At 42.3% G+C, this 19,337-nt stretch overlaps 4 protein-coding genes across 14 annotated transcripts in view; 2 read left to right on the forward strand and 2 right to left on the reverse strand.

Annotated features, from left to right (window-relative positions):
* SENP7 (SUMO specific peptidase 7) overlaps positions 1-673 on the reverse strand; it is a 91,407-nt gene extending 90,734 nt beyond the window's left edge. For all 4 annotated transcript variants that reach the window (XM_054045143.1, XM_054045137.1, XM_054045133.1 and 1 more), the window contains exon 1: positions 593-673. The gene's annotated coding sequence lies outside the window, so the exon portion shown is untranslated. The remainder of the gene's footprint in view (positions 1-592) is intronic.
* A 1,631-nt stretch (positions 674-2,304) lies between these two features.
* LOC128846097 (putative protein FAM172B) lies at positions 2,305-7,524 on the forward strand. The gene is made up of 3 exons (XM_054045174.1): positions 2,305-2,402; positions 3,024-3,089; positions 5,327-7,524. The coding sequence occupies exons 1-3, from the start codon at positions 2,397-2,399 to the stop codon at positions 6,383-6,385; spliced, it is 1,131 nt and encodes a 376-aa protein (XP_053901149.1). The 5' UTR covers positions 2,305-2,396; the 3' UTR covers positions 6,386-7,524.
* Positions 7,525-7,615: 91 nt separating this feature from the next.
* TXNL4B (thioredoxin like 4B) lies at positions 7,616-12,570 on the reverse strand. Of its 6 annotated transcripts, none has more exons than XM_054045183.1 (4): positions 12,470-12,570; positions 10,220-10,388; positions 8,546-8,697; positions 7,616-8,023 (listed from the first exon to the last, which is right to left on the reverse strand). In XM_054045183.1, exons 2-4 carry the CDS (start codon positions 10,349-10,351, stop codon positions 7,858-7,860), a joined length of 450 nt encoding a protein of 149 aa, XP_053901158.1. In that variant the 5' UTR covers positions 10,352-10,388; positions 12,470-12,570; the 3' UTR covers positions 7,616-7,857. The 6 variants fall into 6 exon arrangements, with proteins under 6 accessions (XP_053901158.1, XP_053901175.1, XP_053901165.1 ...); XM_054045200.1 differs by having other exon boundaries at positions 10,220-10,382; positions 12,470-12,567; XM_054045190.1 differs by lacking the exon at positions 12,470-12,570 and adding an exon at positions 12,417-12,440.
* Positions 12,571-12,681: 111 nt separating this feature from the next.
* On the forward strand, positions 12,682-16,651 carry TRMT10C (tRNA methyltransferase 10C, mitochondrial RNase P subunit). 3 transcript variants are annotated; one of them, XM_054045163.1, is made up of 2 exons: positions 12,682-12,733; positions 14,539-16,651. In XM_054045163.1, exon 2 carries the CDS (start codon positions 14,570-14,572, stop codon positions 15,869-15,871), a length of 1,302 nt encoding a protein of 433 aa, XP_053901138.1. In that variant the 5' UTR covers positions 12,682-12,733; positions 14,539-14,569; the 3' UTR covers positions 15,872-16,651. The 3 variants fall into 3 exon arrangements, with proteins under 3 accessions (XP_053901138.1, XP_053901124.1, XP_053901130.1); XM_054045149.1 differs by having other exon boundaries at positions 12,690-12,775; XM_054045155.1 differs by lacking the exon at positions 12,682-12,733 and adding an exon at positions 12,818-13,129.
* The last annotated feature ends 2,686 nt before the right edge of the window (positions 16,652-19,337 follow it).

Consider the following 19,337-nt stretch of genomic DNA (forward strand, 5'->3'; position numbering starts at 1 on the left):
CGCGGTTATCCCGGTATTAAAGCACCTTACACCAGGCCAGCTCACCCCCCTAGCACGTTTATGGCGTTTCACTGCGACCACACTGGGCGGGTTGTGGCCCTGGCAACAGCACTGGGGTAGTTGATGCACCACAGCTGGGGCATGCAGACAAGGCTTTCGCTTCGCTGCTGAGCAGTAAACGCCTAACCCCCCCCTCCCCCGGGGCACAGAAACCCCCGTGCCCGGGGGGGCGCCCCCAGCCCAGCCCCCGAGACCCCGCCCCCCACGGTGCGCTTTAAATCCCGCCATGGGCAAGACAAACTGGGGCGGTTGCGGAGCGCAGGGGGGGCTCACAGGGCTCTTACCCCTTGGCCCTGCCGGCGCGGCGCTGGGGGGCAGCAGCTGCCGCCCCCCTCCAGAGACCGCGTCTCTGCCCTGAAGCCGGGGGGGGGATCGGCCCTGGAATGACGCCAGGGTCCCTGGGGCGCGGGGGGAGGCTGGGCTGGGCTGGAGGGCGCAGGGGGCTAACGACCGGCTTGTGCTGCGCCCGCAGAGCCCGTGGCCTGGCCCCGCACTGCTCGCCCCTCCCGTGATTAAAGTCCCCCCAGCTCACCCGGCCGCGCCGCCTCCCAGCTCCGCTCGCCGCCGCTACAGCTCCCCCCGGCTCCCCTCCGCTCGCCGGCGCCTGCGCAGCTTCCCCGGCTACTTCCGGGCCGGGGCCCGGCACCGCCCCCACCCAGTGGCCCAGGAGTCGCCGCTGCTGCCCCTCCCGGGTCGGTGTGCGCAGGGTCCTCGCAGAGACACGCGGCCCTCGGTTGTGGGACCCCGCAACATCGCCCCACAGCCCCCCAAATCATAGAACCCCCAAACCACCCCCACAGCCCCATCGGATTCTGCTCTCTCACTGCCCTACAGCCCCCAACCCCTCCTCCCACCAAACACCAACCTCTTGTTCCCCGGACCCCCTCCACAATCCCACAGCCCCACCGGATACCGTCTCCTCCTAGCTCCCCACCTCCCACGAAACGCTGGGTCTCACTCCATACCATAGATCCAACAGATTCCACCTCCTCCCATCACCCTATAGCCCCACCAAATACTGCCCTCTCTCAGCACCTGGTGGCCCCACCAGATCATGTGCTTTGCCCCCAAGTGCTCTCACACCACCCAGTAACTCTACTGAAGGCCACCTCCTGACACTGTTCCTGTACCCCATCATTGTTGCCCTGCAAGCTTGGCTTTACTACTGTCTCACTGGTCTTTCTTTCAGTGTCACACAAATAGCCCCGCGCTCTGTTCCGTGTCCTTCAATTAACTACCCTATTTCCCTCAGAATCTAACCCTCTTTTCATTTTAATCCCCAATATTACCAATGCACCGAAGAAATAAAAAATTTGTTTTGACTGGATTTCCAAACAAAAAAACCCAAAACAGATACCCCACATGGCCTCAGGAAAGAGAGCAAATTTAAGGGTAACTGTTGGGCCTGCAACTTTCATACAAGTTTCCCTATGAAAGCAAATAATTCTCATTTAATTTTACTGAAATGTGGGCTGAGGAGGCATGTAGCATCAAGAACAAGTCCTCCAGTATGGGGAATTGATCAAGAAAACAAACACCTAAATATACAACCGCTATCAACATTTCTCACATCTTGCCCCATTGAGACTGAATCATTGATCCTGGTCAAGATCAAGAGAGGTTGTAATGAGGTTGGGATCAGAGCTTAACTATACTTGAATTCATAAAGTCTTAGTTATCTGGTCCTCCAGTAGGATTGGTAAGTGCAGATACCTGCTTCTGTGTGGAGCCCTATTAAAGCCACTGGGACAGTTTGGAGACACAGGTGTTCCCCCTTATGGATCAGTATGCAGGATTAGGACCTAATAAATTGCATTTCTGGTTATAGCTTTCAGCAACTGCTCCTACTGTGAACTTTGTAAGTGTTAGGAGGGAGAGAAATGTTTTCAGTACTGTTTCAGAAAGCAAAGTTGCAAGCACCCTTTGATGTGGTATTGAAAATAGTTTTTTCTTCTCTTCACTGGCACTTAAACCATTTTTGTATCAGGTCAGGGAAAGTACTTGCTGAAAATCAGTGTTAGCAACTCAACTCAGTATTGTAAAAAGGCTTTAATCTTGACACTGTCAAGGAGTATAGTCAAAGTCTGAGAATGATACTTAGATCATAACTTGCAGATTTTCAAACCCCAGCTGTATGACCTGATACAATAGTTTCTGACACCTTTTATAGCCCCCAAAGGAGGTACATAACAAATTAGTGAAGTTGAAAGCTTGAAATAACATAGGTTTCTTTTCTTTAAAAGAGTGAAGATTTCTCCAACCTCACATTCAAGGTTTTGCTTTTCTGATAACGAAATTTACAAGAAGAAGTGGTGAGATAAGTGAGTCTTGCTGGGATGGAGGTAAACTTGGATTTTAAACCTCATAAAAGACAGGGTTTTTTTTTGTAGTAGTAGTAGTAGTGCTCCAAACATGCTAAGTGCTGTACAAACACAAGATGACAAAATTTCAGCCCAGCAGGCCTAACAGTTGAGACTTATGTTATGTACTTCAGGCGGAGAGTTAATTTTCATTTGAATATATATTTTGACATGAATTTAGTATTTGTAAAAGGTACCAGATTGACAGCTCTGAATCCTGCACTCCTATTTATTTATATCCACAGAACAATTCAGCACAGACTGGAGTGCTTCACCATTTTAAAGTTTAATTCTAGCACCCAGGGATTAATACAGTGAGACTGCACTAATAGCCATCGGAAGTCACTGCTTTTTAAATCCGGAGATGATACTGCTGCAAAAAAAAATCCCTCTTCCCAACTAATAGGGTTATAATTTATAATTTGCTTTTAATCAAAAAGTCTTAGGTATAAATGGTTGTAAATTGCTTCAAAACTTTATAGTTGTCACCCTGGCTGTACTTATTTTTTGGGATAGGGGGCTTGTGGAGACGCGTAGCCACAACAAAAAAGACTAATTTACTACATTTACATTAATATGTTACTGTTTCATCCATAAAAACAGAATCCCAAGACAGAGCTGAATGAAATCACCATAAGACCTTCCCAGTGCCCTAAAGTAAACATGGATGTAAGTATATGTTTCTAGTTACATTTACGGGATTTAATTTGGTATCATATACATATTCTCTTTTTTGTGGAAATTTAAAGAATAATAATGTAGTCTGGAATAAGCGAGGTGAGGTGCTGTGTACTACTAGGCTATGATCTTGGGGATATTTTGGTTGGGTGGCAGTCTACTAGTGAATAGCTTCTTCCTTTTTCCAGACTGTCATCACCTTACTCTGTGTAGTCTCTTACCATGACATTTGCCTTCAACCACCTCCCACTGTGTCGCTTTGAGGAACAGACATCCATATATGCAGCTCTTCCTATATGAAATCTTCTCTCCCCCCTATGAATTGTCCTCACTTCAGTGCTACATCCAACATACTGTGGTCCTTGTGTACTTCCCTTCCTGAAATACACATTAGTTCTCTTCTCTTCACCAACCTTCCCACAGATTGGGAGAATCATAGGTGACCATCTGTAGCTAATACTTTGTTTGTTTAATAAACCCGTTTGTTTTAAATGCAAAACACGTTTTGATAAACTTATTTTTCTCCCCCTTATGTATTCAGCATAGTTAAGTTAGTTTTATTTAATGCAAAAAATTTAAAATGCTATTTTTGTGCATTTGTAATTGAATTCCAATTTTCCTCCAACTGCAGGTTGACACAAATCACAAGTAAAAAATTAATTATAATCTAGTAAATAATAAATGTCATTTACCATTTTAAAATATAATAAAAATGTAGAAGCTAAGACTCTTAATAAATGTATGCTAAGCTATATAATTGCTTAAATAAATGTGTATAGATATAGTAAATCTATTTGACTAGCAATAAGGAGTACCAAATTTAGTGTAAAGGCTATATTTATGTGCAAATCAATATGTTTTAATGTTCACCAATCAATGAGAATCAACCTTTCCTTAGGAAAATAATTAAAAAATACAAATGTGAAACAAAATTAAATTCAATTATTTAAATCAAGGTATTCTGTTTGCTGATTTAAATCATAGTTAAAATTCGTGATTTATGGAATCATAGAAATGTAGCACTGGAAGAGATCTCAAGAGGTCATCTAGTCCATCCCTCCATGCTGACGCAGGACCAAGTATACCTAGACCAGTGATACTCAGACCTCAGTAGTTCAGAAGTCAAATTAGAGATCAACATTATCCAAAAGAGCCACAGTAGTGTGAATTCATTGTTTCATTTACTATATCTATATATACACACACACACACACACACTCACAGAAAAATGATTGACCAAGTATTATTATTTTATCAACTACAATTGATAAATAACATAGTAAAAGCATCCTGATTGGTTAATAACTTAGATTGGTTAATAATTAAATCACACAGTGTTTTAATATCATGTGCTGCAAAGAGCGACAGGAGATATATTAAAGAGCCAGTTGCAGCTGGCGAGCCTCAGTCTGAGTACCACTGACCGAGAGCATCTTGATAGGCGTTTGTCTAACCTGTTCTTAAAAACCTCTCACTTTGATTTAAATCAATCCACCATGCAGTTTTATTCAAGTACCCTGGCTTAAGTCAAACCATTTATCAAATTTAAAATTAGTATACAGAAACAGACAACACTAAAAGAAATTGTCTATGATCATGGGAGTTCTGTGCCAGCAGCTCTCCCTGATGCTAGCACAGAACTCCTGTCAAAGCAGTATTGCAGCTGCAAGAAGGGCTAGCTTGCACTCTCCCAGCTACACTAAAGGGTTGGGGGGAGGAGTCGGATAGAAAAATGGATAAAATGCTAAGCTGTACACAAAGCCTAAAAGTATACCAAACTCTTGCTGCTGCAATTTTGATCAGTTACAATAGAAGACAATCAAAAAATTACACTGCCTAAAATAGGGGTTCTCAATTTTTTTTAATCTTAAAAGATTACTCAAATCAATCTTAAAAGACAAATTTTCTTGTGGACCTTCTCCCCTACCATTCATGATTGTGTGGATTACTTTGTCTCCCATTCTTGATCCTATAACCTCCTTTTGGCAACTATAGCAATTGTTTGTGGCAAAATAGAGTTAGGAAAGTACTTAGTGTGTTTTTAGCCTCTTTTTATGTAATTTAGCAATTAGAAGGCAGGGAGTAGCCAGCTTGGTGAAGACTAGTGTTCTGTGTTCCATGTGTAGTCCATATGCCACAATTTCAGAATCAGTGGCCTGAGAAATTATGTTTAAAAAAATAAACCAAGTCTAGAATTGTAATGGCATCATCTGTTTTATTTGTTGCAGTTGCAAATGGAGCCGGAGTTAAGCTTCAGGAAATTAGTAGAGAGTTCAGAGTGTCCAGAACAACTGAAATATGACTTCAACAAAAATGGTGAACTGAAGCATCTAGATACCAATGAGCCCTTTGTCTTTAATTATTATAAAAATGCACATGAGAGTAACCATAAACGCTATCAAGTTCTGGGGCATCTCATTACACGGTATGTTTATGAGCTCTTGGAAAGAGTCTGCAAGCTTCAGAAAGTCCACATCCCAACAGATGCTACAGAAGATGAACCCAGGAGTTTATTTTTCATCAGTGAGAAAGCATTAACTAATTCCTCAAGCCTAATCGTGCTCCTGCAAGACCGTGGAGTCTTTCGGGCTGGTCAATGGGGGCTGAAGACCATAATCCATGAGGGCCTGGACCCTGGAACTCAAATACCATTCATTAAAACAGCCCTTCAGTGCTATGGAGGAGTGATTGTTTTAAATCCCAATGACAATTTCATTGATCTGAAGATGGAAGATGAGTGGTTAAGTTTATCTACCAAGGAAGAATCTTCCACTGTAAATTCCTCCTGCTGGATCCCAAAGAGGTGCAGCAGCAGCCCTGAAGAGCACACCATTTACATTTGGGATAATTTTATTTCAAAGAGCGCAGCCAAGAATGTTGCCTTCATTGCCCATGGCTACGGAGGCTTGGTTTTCATCAACCTGCTCATGCAGAGAACATGGGAAGTGATGAATAAAGTGTATTCTGTGGCACTTATTGACTCCATGCACCACACATTACACCAGGTGAAAAATAATCCACATGTGCAAGAATGGATACAGAAACATTGCCGTGAATGGATAACAAACAGTAAACCTCTAGATAAACCCACAGGTTCCCTTGTGAAAGTGGACTGTCCTACAGTCTCTGCTGGGACTGAAAAATACAGTTTAGCACCATTCTCCACCTTACAGGCCATTTTCAAGTACCTGAAGAGCACACTGAAAGCTAAGAACACAGTAGCTTTATCTCGTTCTCCTATTGTAACAAGGAGCAGCAAAAATAAGAAGAGAGGCAATACATGCTGAAGTATTTTTCAGGACTCTTCTCCCTCTTTAAAACCACTCTGTGGAAGCTTGAAACTGAAGCTGCCATGTTAGTTTCCTTGTATTGCAGAGTGATTTATAGCCATAAGGGTGATATTGGGTTTCTGATTTTTATTGTTGTTGAAAAACTAATTGCAAGAACAAATAAAGTTATCACCAAACATTAGAAAAGTTTGGTCTTTTCTTTTTGGAAGCTAATTATTGCAGTTTCAAAAAAATAATTCATGGGAGCTTTAAACTTGAGCTCTGCTGTTATTCCTGCACTTTAAAATGGTACATAGTAACGGTGTTAAGATGAGCCAGAGTTTACCTGTGTTGATTCTGGAAGCTTATGTTGTGAAGTTTGTGCATATCTGAGCTAAGTAGATTTTGTCAGCAAAAAATCCGTAAATTTCACTGTAAAGGGCAATTTGGCATATGAAATTAATGCTAAAGACCCTACAAATCTAACATTAGCCTATCCACTCACCTGGCAGTGCCCAGCGGTTCCTTAAATATTCTCCAATATTTTTTCCAGTCTTGTTTTGGATGTCTCAAGCACGGGGGTTTCTACTGCTTCCCTTTGGACACTAGTCTGTCATCTAAAGATTCTTCACTGAACCATACATTATCACCTTCCTCCAGTCAGAGAAATGAGATAGTCTAAACATAATATACAGTGGACCAAATTTATTATCAGTGTCATTCCAATGAAACCAGTGAGATTACTCTAGTAATTAATTCGGCCTCATTTAACTCCTTTTCAGACTGAATGATTGCAGCGTGTTGGAAAGTAAAATAACCCCCCGTTATTTGTATAGTAAATGGAAACAAAATGGCTATTCTTGGCTCCTATTCGCATCAGTGGGAGTTAAGGATGCTCAAGTCCTTGCAAGATTGAGCCTTAAAAGATGTCAGAACATTAATGTTTAGTTGTGGCCTCAGTTTCCATTTTGGCCAGGATCTTTTGAGGGTATGGTTGTGCCTGAAGAATGAGTAATAGTTTCCCTCTAACTTTTTGCTCACTGGTAGACTTAACCACACTCTGCTGCTGCTTCTAGGAATTCCCACTCCGCTGCTAGCAATAAGGGACAGAATTATTTACTTACATAGGAAGGCGGTAATTGGTGATATATGCAAAATGGAGGGGTTATTTTAAAACAAAAATGAAAAAACGGTCAATTGTTTGCATACTGTTCCTATTGAGAATAGTATTAAATGATCACAAAGCAGTACACGCTCATGCTTTAATGTGATTTGTTCACTCACCGATGCCACATCAGAGATACTTTCACCCTCAAAGCACCATTTCATAACCATTAGATAGTGTGCATCTCAGAGAATAATTTATGTGACTCATACAAGTAAACATGTACCTTTCTTTATAAGAAAGTGACAGAATGTCTGTCTTCAAAGGGTGACCAATATGATCTTCAAGACGAATACACAAGTTTTGCTCATCTCAAATCAATATTTTAAATTCCTTGATAGAGAAGGTCATATTTGGGAACATTTTTTGGATCAATAGGACTTTGTACGATGAGCTTTCCACGCATTGCTCCACGATAAATCACTTCAATCAAATCTATGAAGTCTTGCTTTGTTTTAAAGCTTCCCACAAATTTAGTGTGATCTGGAGACCTATGGAGCAGATAAAGACAGTAGAAATGTAAATGCCTGTTAAAGTGTATGAAACAAACTTTTTAAAGACATGAAAACTTATACAACAGAAAGGAGAATTTTGATTTAGTCATTCTTATGGCTTGAACTACTCTGGTATGGTATACATGAAGTAAAGAGACAAGGCAATATAGGAATTATTGTGACCAGACTTCAAAAACCTAGAAAAATTGGGTGGTATGACCAAGAATTTAACATGGAGAACAGAGTCAAGTGTAACAATATACTGCACATCATCTGTGAAATGTATCAAAGAGTTTTTTTACACAGTACTAAATGAGAGGGTAAATTTAACTAAATTTCAAAATGGAAGGCGTAGTTCAGCATCTCTGCCCATTCATTACTTGGCCTTCTCTCTTTCAATATTCATGCAACTACTGACAAAGGAAAGTACAGTTTTCTCAAGCCAGCTCATAAGATAACATAGGCAGAGACTATGCTAATTATGGTAAACAGAAGAGAACCTCATGCAAACTGACGTACCCGTAATCCACTTTCATGTGCTGTCCATTGAAGAAAAAGACAGTAGATGGAATATAACTGATGTCAAAATATTGGGTGTACACTGGCACCTTGTTCACATCCACCAAGTAAATGGCTGCCATTTTACTTAAGTCATGAGATGTCTTTGCAAGCTTTAGAAATTGAGAAAGACATGATCAAAACAGATTCTAACATGAGTAGGCAAAACATGCCAAGTTTAAAAGCACAGCTGTAATTGCTAACCTTGTTTTTTAAATAAGGGAGAGTCAGAAGTAGTGAAAGACGGATCTTTATCTTTAACAAATTTATTTTATAATTAATTCATAATCGGGTTGCTGCTTTGAGCACATGCTTTTTTCCAATATCATGTTTTGGTCACTGTAAAGAATCAGTTGTGCAAGCATAAGGAAGCAAAGACCTCTCTCATGGCAATTAATTATCAGATGGAGAAATGTTTGTCTTATGAGAAGATATCATGGATATTTTAACATTACTGAATTTTAAATATAAATATTAGTCCATCTTGTTTCAAACATAAGCAGCATGGACTAGTGATCGTAGCATGAGACCTGGAAACAGAAATGCCTGATTTGTAAGACCACTTCTACCATTTACTGGATGGCCCAGGCCAAATATTTAACTTCCCTTTGTGTGCATTCAGACTGGGGGAAAAAATCAATCCTGTAATTTTCCACGAGTGCACTTCCACCATTGACAGCAATGGTGGAAGCTGTATTGTAGAAAGGGTACAGCTGTTTTTATTACTGTGTAGTCTAACTGCTCAGGTGAAAGAATCAGGAAGAAATCCTGGCTCCACTGAAGTCAATGGCAAAACTCCCACTGACTTCAGTGGGACTAGGATATAACTCCATGTCTTTATTCTCTCTGTGAGGTGTCCTGCATCCCTAATTGTACTATATACAAATGCTATAAAGTAAAGTTTATATAGAACTTTTCAAAGTTCTTTGCAAACAATGATTAAGGCTATTTTTAGTAAAAGTTATGGACAAGTCAGACACAATAAACAAAAATTCACAGCCTGTATGGGACCTGTCCATGACTTATACTAAAAATATCTGTGTTTAAATGGGGGAGGGGCATGCTGTGTGTATGTGGGGTGGGGGCTGCTGCTGGAGGGCGCATGGCGGGGGGGGGGTGCTGCTGGGGAGGGTGTCTGGGGCCAGCGGCGCCAGGGGCCACAGACTACAGCTGCTCCAGCCAGTTGTCCAAGGACTCTTGCCCGGGGTTGTGGACACTCCGGCCAGCTGGTTGGGACCAGTGCCCAGGACGGCGGCTGCTCCGGCTTGCCAGCCAGGGACTGCTGCTCAGGGTCTCGGACTGCAGTAGCTGGCCCTGGAGCCAGCTGCTTGGGCGGCCCTGGGGTTAACCCCACTGGCCCATGCAGAAGTCACGGAAAGTCATGGAATCCGTGACCTCTGTGACAGACATGGAGCCCTAACAATGATTAATTTTCACCACACTCTTACGAAGGGAGTGAAGTATTCTCTAATTAGTCCACTTTACATTTCATTCCCAGTACACTAATAACTTAATAGTAACCTGGCTCCTTCTATATTATGTGATAGTATCACATGTCATTTAATTCTGTTGCACTAAATGTGTATGTAATGATTGGCATAGCATCAATAAAAGGTTTTTAAAAATTGCTCTTACAATATCATCCAATTGCAGACAAACAGGATCATCATCTTTCCCAAATCGAAGAACCAAAACTTTCTCTGCTACACTTTTTATTGCCTGATCCACTTCCTTTTTACTGGTCAGTTTGGGCAGCAGGAAGCTCATCTTGATTGAAAATGGCTCAAGATATCAAACACTGTATCTAATTATTAAAAGAGACACTGTCAAAATTAGTAAACCTGCCTCCATACCACACACCAAAAAAGTAGTTGATTAGATAATGAACCCAACTTTAAGTGTTTCCTCAAGGCAGTCTAATCTATTAGGATTTCTTTTTCTAAGGGGCAAGAGAAAAACATACTGCTCCAAATACTAAAAATTAAATATTACTACACAGTGCAGCATTCTGCAAAAGAAACAACAGCTTACTTACATACCTGTCTGTTGGGCTTCAGAGAGAGTTGCACACAGACTTAAAGATTATCAATTTTAAAAACAACATTTAAAAAAGGCTGTGTGAATTATTTAAATATGGGGCTTTTGTCAAAGAAGGTGATATATGGGATATAAAGATGTGAGAGGAAAAAAAGGATAGTGTTGTGAGCAGCTGGAGAAAAAGTAGATCCCTAAAGACAAGGGGGGAGCTATCAATTTACATTTTGTACAAACACTAGGTTGTCCAGCCACTACAGTTCTATCTAGTTAGTTCAGTTATATCAAAAAGGTCTGGAAGGGTATAACACAGGGATTGGCAACCTTTGGCACATGGCCCACCAGGGTAGGCACCCTGGCAGGCCAGGCCGGTTTGTTTACCTGCCGTGTCCACAGGTTCGGCCGATCGCAGCTCCCATTGGCCGCGGTTCACCGCTCCAGGCCAATGGGTGCGGTGGCCAGCACATCCCTCGGCCTGCGCCGCTTCTCGCCACCCCCATTGGCCTGGGACAGTGAACCGCAGCCAGTCGGAGCCACGATTGGCTGAACCTGCGGACGCGGCAGGTAAAAAAAACAGCCCGGCCCGCCAGGGTGCTTACCGTGGCAAGCCGCGTGCCAGAGGTTGCCGATTCCTGGTACAACAGAAGACCCGCTGAAGAACATACATTGTTGACAGTAAATATAAGATATGATGCACTCAGAAAACCAAGTCTTCTATGCCACAGCATATCCACTTAGGGTGACCAGATGTCCCGATATTAGGGGCTATGTTTTATATGGGCAACTATTACCACCCACACCACCAAAAAAGTGTCTCAATTTTTCACCCTTGTTATCTGGTCACCCTATGTGCACTTTACATGCACAGCCTAAATCAGTGGTCCCCAATCTTTATGGGAGGCTGTCAACTTTCACCAGATTGATACCTCAGCTGTACGAGCCACCAAATAAAATGTTTGAGATTTAAGAGAGACCTATTAGATCACTCAGTACAGCTCCCTGCCAAAGAAGGACTGCCTCCTTCAGCACATTTTCTAGCACTTTGTCTAGTCTAAAATAACTTATGCAATGGAGTTGCAATCACTTCCTTTGGGAGACTGTTCTACACCACAGTACAGCTCACTCTCCCAGGAAGTTATTTCCACGGATAATCAGCTCAAAATTTCTTTTTCTTTATTTATCACATTATTATATCCCCATATACCACACTGTGTAATCCCTCTACATCACATTTGTTTACACCGGTCAATATTTCTTTACTGTTATTGCATCTTCTTCAACTTCCTCCCTAGTCTTCATCTAGCCAAGGTCTAATATTTTGCTCCTTTAACCTTTTCCTCATGTCAGGCTTTCCAGATAATTTCTGTTACCCTGCTCTGAACTCCTTCCGAGTTGTCAATGATGGACAACGGATGGACAGAGCAACGGATGGAGTGATAGCCCAGCTGCAGACACCGCAGAGAAAGGTGCTGTGTCCACTGCCCTGTGGAGCATGAAGCCTTTTGAGGAGAGAACTGAGCCTAGGGGCTCCTCGGAGCCATAGAAAGAGGATCTGATACTAACATCCTTCCCCCACCTGGGGACATGAGACCCCTGCATCTGCAGCCTCCCTCAATCACACGGACTTCTGGCCGCCACATGCCATTGCAAACTCCTGCCCATCCCCCGCCACCACTGGGCTCCCCGGTCTCGTCCCAGTGTGAGCCCTGGAACCTGCCCCGATCTCCAGCTGCCCCCTGCCCGGCGGCAGAACCCCGGATGCAGGCAGGGCAGTAGGACCCTGGGGGAAGGTGGGAACCTGGATTTGCAGCTGCAGAACCCTGAGGACCAGGACGGGAGGACACCGCGCACCTGGGGGGAAATGGAGGCATCGGACCCAAGGATCGAACCGCCACGCCAGTCTGTCGGACAGAACCACTCAGCACGCACGCGCAGATCCTACCCTCTGATTGGCCACAAACCGAAGCCAATCAGAGGGGTGAAAAGCAGGCCAGCCCAGCGGCGCGGCTGCTGGAGCTTTTTCCCCTTCAGAGTGAGGAGGGGGGTCCGGCACCGAGAACCCTCCGGCTGGAAGTGGAAGCGCAGCGAGTCGGAGGGTTCTCGATGTGGGACTGGGTAGGTCGCGGCGAAAGGCGCGTGGGGAGCGGTGCACTGCAGGTGCGTGTTCGGGGCGGGCACAGGACGCCGAGTTTCCCGCACAGCCGGAGCCGCCCCGGGGGGGGGGCCCTGACTCCCCAGGGTCCTGCAGCGGGAGGCCCCTCTTCATTGGGGTCCCCAGGCGCCGCCGGGGTGGTAGCCCAGGGCCATGGCAGTGGGGGGAGGGTAGACACCGACCTGGCCTTTCGTCTGCTGCGGGGTGGCCTGTAAAGCAGTTGCTCCTGATACCGGTCCCGGTGTCACGCGTGGGGCGGGGGAAGTTCCTGTCTGGATCACTGAGCCCCGTGTGCGTGCACGCCACCCACCCATCTGTGCAGTAGTGCTAATAATGTTCACTGGAGACTGAACGATAATGTATGAAAAGTGCTTTAAAATGTATATGTACTGGCTAAGCATTACGGGTTAATTTTAAGATTGTTTTAAAAGCATCTACTTCTGCAGTTTTCAGTAGAAGGGACAAGCAAGTTCTTTTACTCAAATGATCACCTCATCACAGACCTGCTTGCATATTTGAAGTATATAATTTGTTAAAGTCTCAGTGGTTTGTTTTTGTCCTGTTCCACAGAATGGAACATTTTTATTTCACTGTCCTGTAAATTGTATTCTCTTTTGTTTCAATGTTGATACTTCATATTAACTATTTTTATTGTGAGTTGTCCATCAACTTTATACCGTCTATCTTTTTCGTTACATTAGTCAATTAACTTTTGCTGCAGTTATAGCATCGCAAAACAATGGCATATTTACAGAATATTTTGTTTTATTAATCTGTAGCCTGTTTATACTTTTTTTTTAATTAAAGAAACTAGGTTTAACTTGTTCTTTTTCAAATAAGGACACTTTTTGTTCCAGGTGGCATAGTAAATAAAATTATAGCATAATTTTTTTTTAATATGTAACTTATTTTTGCTTTTAATTTATTTACAGAGTTCAGTTTAAAAATAATAATTTGTTCATTGGCTCTACTTAGGGTTGGCCATGGGGAGAAAAGATAAGAAAAAACAGCATAGTTACTTCTGTTTTAGGCCCAGTTCTGCAAACACTTAAGCTTGTTTGCTTAACTTTACTTGTGTGATGAGTCCTGTTGAAATTAATGGGACTACTCATATGAGTAAAGCTATATATGTGCTTTTGTGTTTATAGGATTGAGGCTTTAGGCTTAGATTTATTCACATGCATGACTTTACATATTGTGAGTAGTCCCATTAGCTTCAGTGACATCATAAAATTAAGCTCATAAGCCTGCAGGAGTTTGCCAAGGGCGCTTCCCTGCTTAACTGTTACATTTCAAAAAGATAAGCATTAGTGATGTGAAAATTTTCTGGAAAAACTACTCAAAAATAAATCATCACCCACATTGTCACCCCACAAGTAGAATGAGTTGTGCTTCTGGGTCTGCATCTATGAAAGCATTCATGTCATCTGTGTGCAATGGCATGCTTCCATCACAAAGCTTCCTATCTACAAATGACATACATGATTGATTGAAGTGGGAGGGTTGAAACATATTTAAGTATTGTTTGACTTGACATGGAATTATACACACAGCTGATTTAAGCAACAGTGCTAACTGTTGTTTCCTCTAGTAGCAACATCAACTTTTTCTTTTAGAGACAGTAAAAATCCAATTAGAATGTTGATATCAAGTGCTAAGAAGTAACTTCCTGTTCATCTGAGGAGTTAAGGTTAGAAGCAGATTGAGTTTTTCTCACATCTGTGACTACTGATTTTGTTTTTCTTTTGTCTTGTTACCATTTTTGCAGATAACTGCTTGGACACAACACTCTCCTAAATATGAAGTTTTTTAATATTGTTCTGAGAAGCATTGTGAGACATCCTGTTTTTCTGTTTGCTATGGGAAATGGGACCAAAAAAGATTTGTTTTTAACAACTCCCCAGGGGTCATTTCCATGTAGAACAATGATTTTGTCTCCTGCCTTGAAGAAGCAGATTTCATCCAGCCCCACTGAGAAGCTAGATTTGGATGGGTGGAAAAATGTCATGAGATCTGGAAGGCAAGAGGAAGTCAGTGAGACATCTGAGAGTGAGGAGGATTCCACTTTAGCTGCCACAAGGGAACTTGTGGAGATGTGGAGGCTAGCTGGCAAAACTGTTCCAGAAAATATCAGTGAAGAAGAGTTAAAGACCCTTATGGAGTGTTCCACTAAGTCATCCAAAAAGAAGTATTTAAAATACTTAGCTGTCAAAGAAAAAGTGAAGAAAGCTAGTAAAGTAAAGCAGGAAAAGCGAAAGGAAGCAAAGAAGGAAAGGCTGGAAAAGGCTAAAGAAAATGATACTGGTGAGCTGAAGAATACTTTCTTATTGCAGTTTTGGTCCAAGTCTATGGATAAGATGTATAACTGGAGGACTGCTCAAGCTATGATCTTTGGCCAGCCTCTAGTATTTGACATGGCTTACGAAAATTACATGTCACGTAGAGAAATGGAGAACACAGTGAATCAGCTAATGGAGACCGAAGGGCAGAATCGAAGAGCTATGGATCCTTTTCACTTACATTTCTGTAATCTCAAGGTAGATGACCCATATCATAAAGAATTTGCTAAGCGCTATGGAGAGGCATGGAACAACTTACTTGTGACTGTGACAGAACAGTCTCACACAGATGTCTTTCCAAGAGACAAGCTCATCTACTTAACTGCTGACTCTCCCAATGTAATGAAGACGTTTGAGCATGATAAAATTTATATAGTTGGATCAATTGTTGACAGGAATATACAGACTGGACTCTCTCTTGCACATGCAAAACGCTTGAAATTAACAACTCAACGTCTTCCACTCGAGAGGTACTTGAAGTGGGAAAGTGGTGCCAAAAATCTCACATTGGACCAAATGATTCGTATTTTATTAACTGTAAAAGACACTGGAGATTGGATGGAGGCGCTGAAATTTGTTCCAAAAAGAAAATACGAAGCTTTTGTAGATACATCTTTATATTCAAAGCGTAAAACTGATACAGGGCGAAGAATAAAGGTGTCTGAATTTAGCAATAGTCAGGAAAAGGTAAAGAAGCCCTTTGTAGAGAATTCCTTCAGGAAGCAAACACAGAAAAAATGGTGGGTAGCTGAAAAATCTTAAGGGCAGATTATACTGTTAATAGGCTTAAATTTCCCTTGTCTTCTGTGAGAATTTGATGGAAAAACTGAAAGGTAAAAGAGTAACTAGAACTGCTGCCTGATATGGGTTTTTTTATAACCTTTGTATTGCAGAAACTTAACGGGGGGTGGGAGAGGGGAATCCATGTGAAGAAAACCTGTGATAATCAAATCTACAAAATAGCACCATAAGAAAGAATGTAATTAAATTTAATAAAACTGTGGTGGATATAACTTCATTTAAATCCTTACTTGTTCAACACCAAATGCAGTAATGCACTTGATTAGTTCATGGACTGAAATATGGTAAATATAGGAATTGTAAGAGGCTAGTTGGATATCAGTAATGTAATGAATGTAATGCAACTGCCTCAGTAAATATTTGCAAATCTTAGCCTTTCTATCAATTTACAACTGTAATAATGTCTTGAATACTGATCTTAGAATGTAGCTGATTTGCCCACTGGCTCGTACCCCAGTGAATAAGTTGTGGTTTTGTTTTCCTAGGGTTTTCTTTGTTTGTTTTTAGAAAGATCTCATTATGATGCTGCATGATTTATTCATTCAAAGTATTTTAGTATCTGATGTGATGCCTTGTGAAAGTAACCAAAACAATCAGACCTGTGGTTCTAAAATTTACTCACCTTGTGGAAGAGGTGGGCCAATGTAAGACTTTTTTTTTAATATGTTTTTGTCCCTTTATCATATGGATTTTCTAATCCTCTACAGCTTTTGAAAATAATAAACACTGATGCTTGTAATACTCCTAGGGGCAGAGAATCTCTTTAAATGTGGCAGTACTGTACTGAAAATACACAACACTTCTCAGATATGCACTGAGTTTAAATTACTGATGTAGGTGGAAATGACTGTTTAAGCTGTAGAATAGTTTTTCCCCCCACCTTTGAAAAAAGCCTTTACATGTCACAGTTCTAGTTACCCTCTGCCTAAGAGTAGTGAGAATGGGACAATTTCCCTATCTTGCCCACAAAAATTTAAACAGAAATGTTATGACTTTAATGGGGGGCCAACTAGATTTTTTACAGAGCATCAAGGTGAAAAGTTAAATGTAGGCCAGTTTACCTTCATATTTTAAACAGGATATCTTGCTAGATGTGACTGAAAAAAATATTGCTGATCAAAAGAATCTAACATCTCATTGGTCACTGTATCTTTAAAAATACAAATTAGAATCTGTCTTCCTTTTGAGAAGCTGCTTAGGATGGAATCTATGAAGTGTTCCAAGTGTTGCAATGCTGAGTACCATGGTGCCCATCTTAGGCACCTAGAAAATCACAAGAACAATGCTGTGCTCCCCAAAGCTAAGTTGAGCATCTAGGCTCCCTATACAATGAAGGGAGAGAGAGAGGCCTACAAGTGCAATCTGCAACAGGCTAAGGGAGGACCCACCGAATCTAGCCAGTGGGAGATGCAGACTAGAGTGCTGTATGCTAAGCCCCACCACTCTCTCAGAGAGGCACGCGTGTCAGTTTAGCAATCCACAAACAGAAATTTACTGCCTGGAGGTATGTGGCAGAGGCACCTAAACTGCTTCTTGAGGGAATGAGTTAGGCACAGGCTGAGGGTGGTCTACCAAGTAGGTAGATCACTTGCTTGGGATGTGAGAAACCTAAGTTCATTTCCCCACCTCTCTGCCAGCAGCGGAGAAAGAATTCCCTCCTTCTACAAATACTAACAACTGAGCTATGGGATATTCAGATGTGGGGTACCCTCAGTCTCTCCTATTGAAGCTATTGCACTCTGAATAAATAATGAAAGAGTGATTATAGCAGGGGGATGCCCTAGGGTCTCCAACATGGGTGCCCTAATCACTGGACTACACAATTATTTTCTTTTTCTTTCTCTGGCCCAAGGACTAAGTATTTATCCACAGCAGAACAGTCATTGGGCTAGAAAGCAGTGGGAGATCGTTTTTGAAATCCTTTCAAATTTTACCCTCCCCTCTCTCGCAAAAGAGCCGTGTGTAAGCTTGAAAGCTTGTTTCTTTCACCAACAAGAAGTTGGTCCAATAAAAGATATCTCACCTACCTTGTCTCTTTAATATCCTGTGACCAACACAACTACAATACTGCAAACATCAACTTAAGTGCACTTGTATCTAAACGTGTATTTTTACAAATAATGTAAGATCATTTGATTCATCTTTTCCAGTTACAATAACTTCCATTTTGTTTTCAGTGACTTTACTGTGTGCGGGAGAGCATTTGGTGTACAATCAACCTCACCTTTACTATTATCTATTCCCTTGCTTATCTTTTATACACTAACAGAAGAAAGAAAACCATTTTTTTAAAAATAGGAAAATATGATTTTAAAACCATAAATGTTGGTGGGGTGACTAGGCTAAGTGTGGAACCACAGACTAGTTTTTAAAGCTCTTAAAACTGACTAGATTTGAAGGTGATAGTCCTTTTAGTTTAGCTCCATATTTAAAAATGAAAACAGGAATAGAATATATACAAGAAGAAATGCTTCAACTGGCCCTAGGATGGCATCATCAGGGATCAAATCTGGGACCTCTGGATTGTGGACCTTCTGCCTGAGCTAAAAGATTCAGTTGTCAGATAGCTCATTAAACTGTATATCTGGGTCCACCACCAGCACTGGGGTCTGGGTGGAGTGGGGATGGAAGCTTGTCCCAAGCTTCAAAAAAAAAAAAAAAAAAAAAAAAAAAAAAAAAAAAATAATGGAGATATCCCATCTCCTAGAACTGGAAGGGACCTTGAAAGGTCATCGAGTCCAGCCCCCTGCCTTCACTAGCAGGACCAAGTACTGATTTTGCCCCAGATCCCCAAGTGGCCCCCTCAAAGATTGAACTCACAACCCTGGGTTTAGCAGGCCAATGCTCAAACCACTGAGCTATCCCTCCCCCCCTTTTTTTTTTTGGCTGCTTCTCCGTGGGGTTCCACCGCAGCCTTCACCACGAACTGCTCCATTCCACCCGCAGTCCCACTCCTGCCGTCCCACGAACTGCTCTGGCAGCTGCTCCGCTCCGCTCCGCTCACCGACCTGTGAGCCGAGCCGCGCCGCTCCGCTCCGCTCACCGACCTGTGAGCCGCTCCGCTCCAGCCGTCCCTTGGGCCGCTCCCACAAGGCTCTGCTCTGCTAGCTGCTAGCTGCTCCTCCAGCCGCTCTGCTCACCGACCTGTGAGCCGCTCCGCTCCGCTCACCCCCCGCTAAGCTAAGTTAGCTTAGCAATATAGCTTCAGGCTCCCCCACTAGTTACCACAGCCTCAGTGATCTCAGCTCTTAAATAGCTTTAGCTCTTTTGTGATTTTAGCTCTTTTGTGATTTCAGCTAGTAGTAGGGGAGCCCCAGTGCTGGTGCACTATTGGCCCAAAGTGAACTCAGCTCAGCAGTCTGTAACTAGACTCCTAAGGGAATCAAAGTTAGCTCTGACATTCAACAGTGGAGAGAGGAGGAGGTGC

Source organism: Malaclemys terrapin, chromosome 1, assembly GCF_027887155.1.
Source record: "Malaclemys terrapin pileata isolate rMalTer1 chromosome 1, rMalTer1.hap1, whole genome shotgun sequence".
Taxonomy (NCBI): domain Eukaryota; kingdom Metazoa; phylum Chordata; order Testudines; family Emydidae; genus Malaclemys; species Malaclemys terrapin.

What these genes read in the sequence shown, in the direction of transcription:
- TXNL4B (XM_054045183.1), bottom strand. Translation starts at nt 10,351, where the DNA reads ATGAGCTTCCTGCTGCCCAAACTGACCAGTAAAAAGGAAGTGGATCAG. An exon ending in GTCTGCAATTGGATGATATT is followed by an intron (nt 8,698 to 10,219) that starts GTAAGAGCAATT and finishes CAATTTCTAAAG; the next exon opens with CTTGCAAAGACATCTCATGA. An exon ending in CACATGAAAGTGGATTACGG is followed by an intron (nt 8,024 to 8,545) that starts GTACGTCAGTTT and finishes TCTGCTCCATAG; the next exon opens with GTCTCCAGATCACACTAAAT.
- LOC128846097 (XM_054045174.1), top strand. An exon ending in GCCCTAAAGTAAACATGGAT is followed by an intron (nt 3,090 to 5,326) that starts GTAAGTATATGT and finishes TATTTGTTGCAG; the next exon opens with TTGCAAATGGAGCCGGAGTT.
- TRMT10C (XM_054045163.1), top strand. Translation starts at nt 14,570, where the DNA reads ATGAAGTTTTTTAATATTGTTCTGAGAAGCATTGTGAGACATCCTGTT.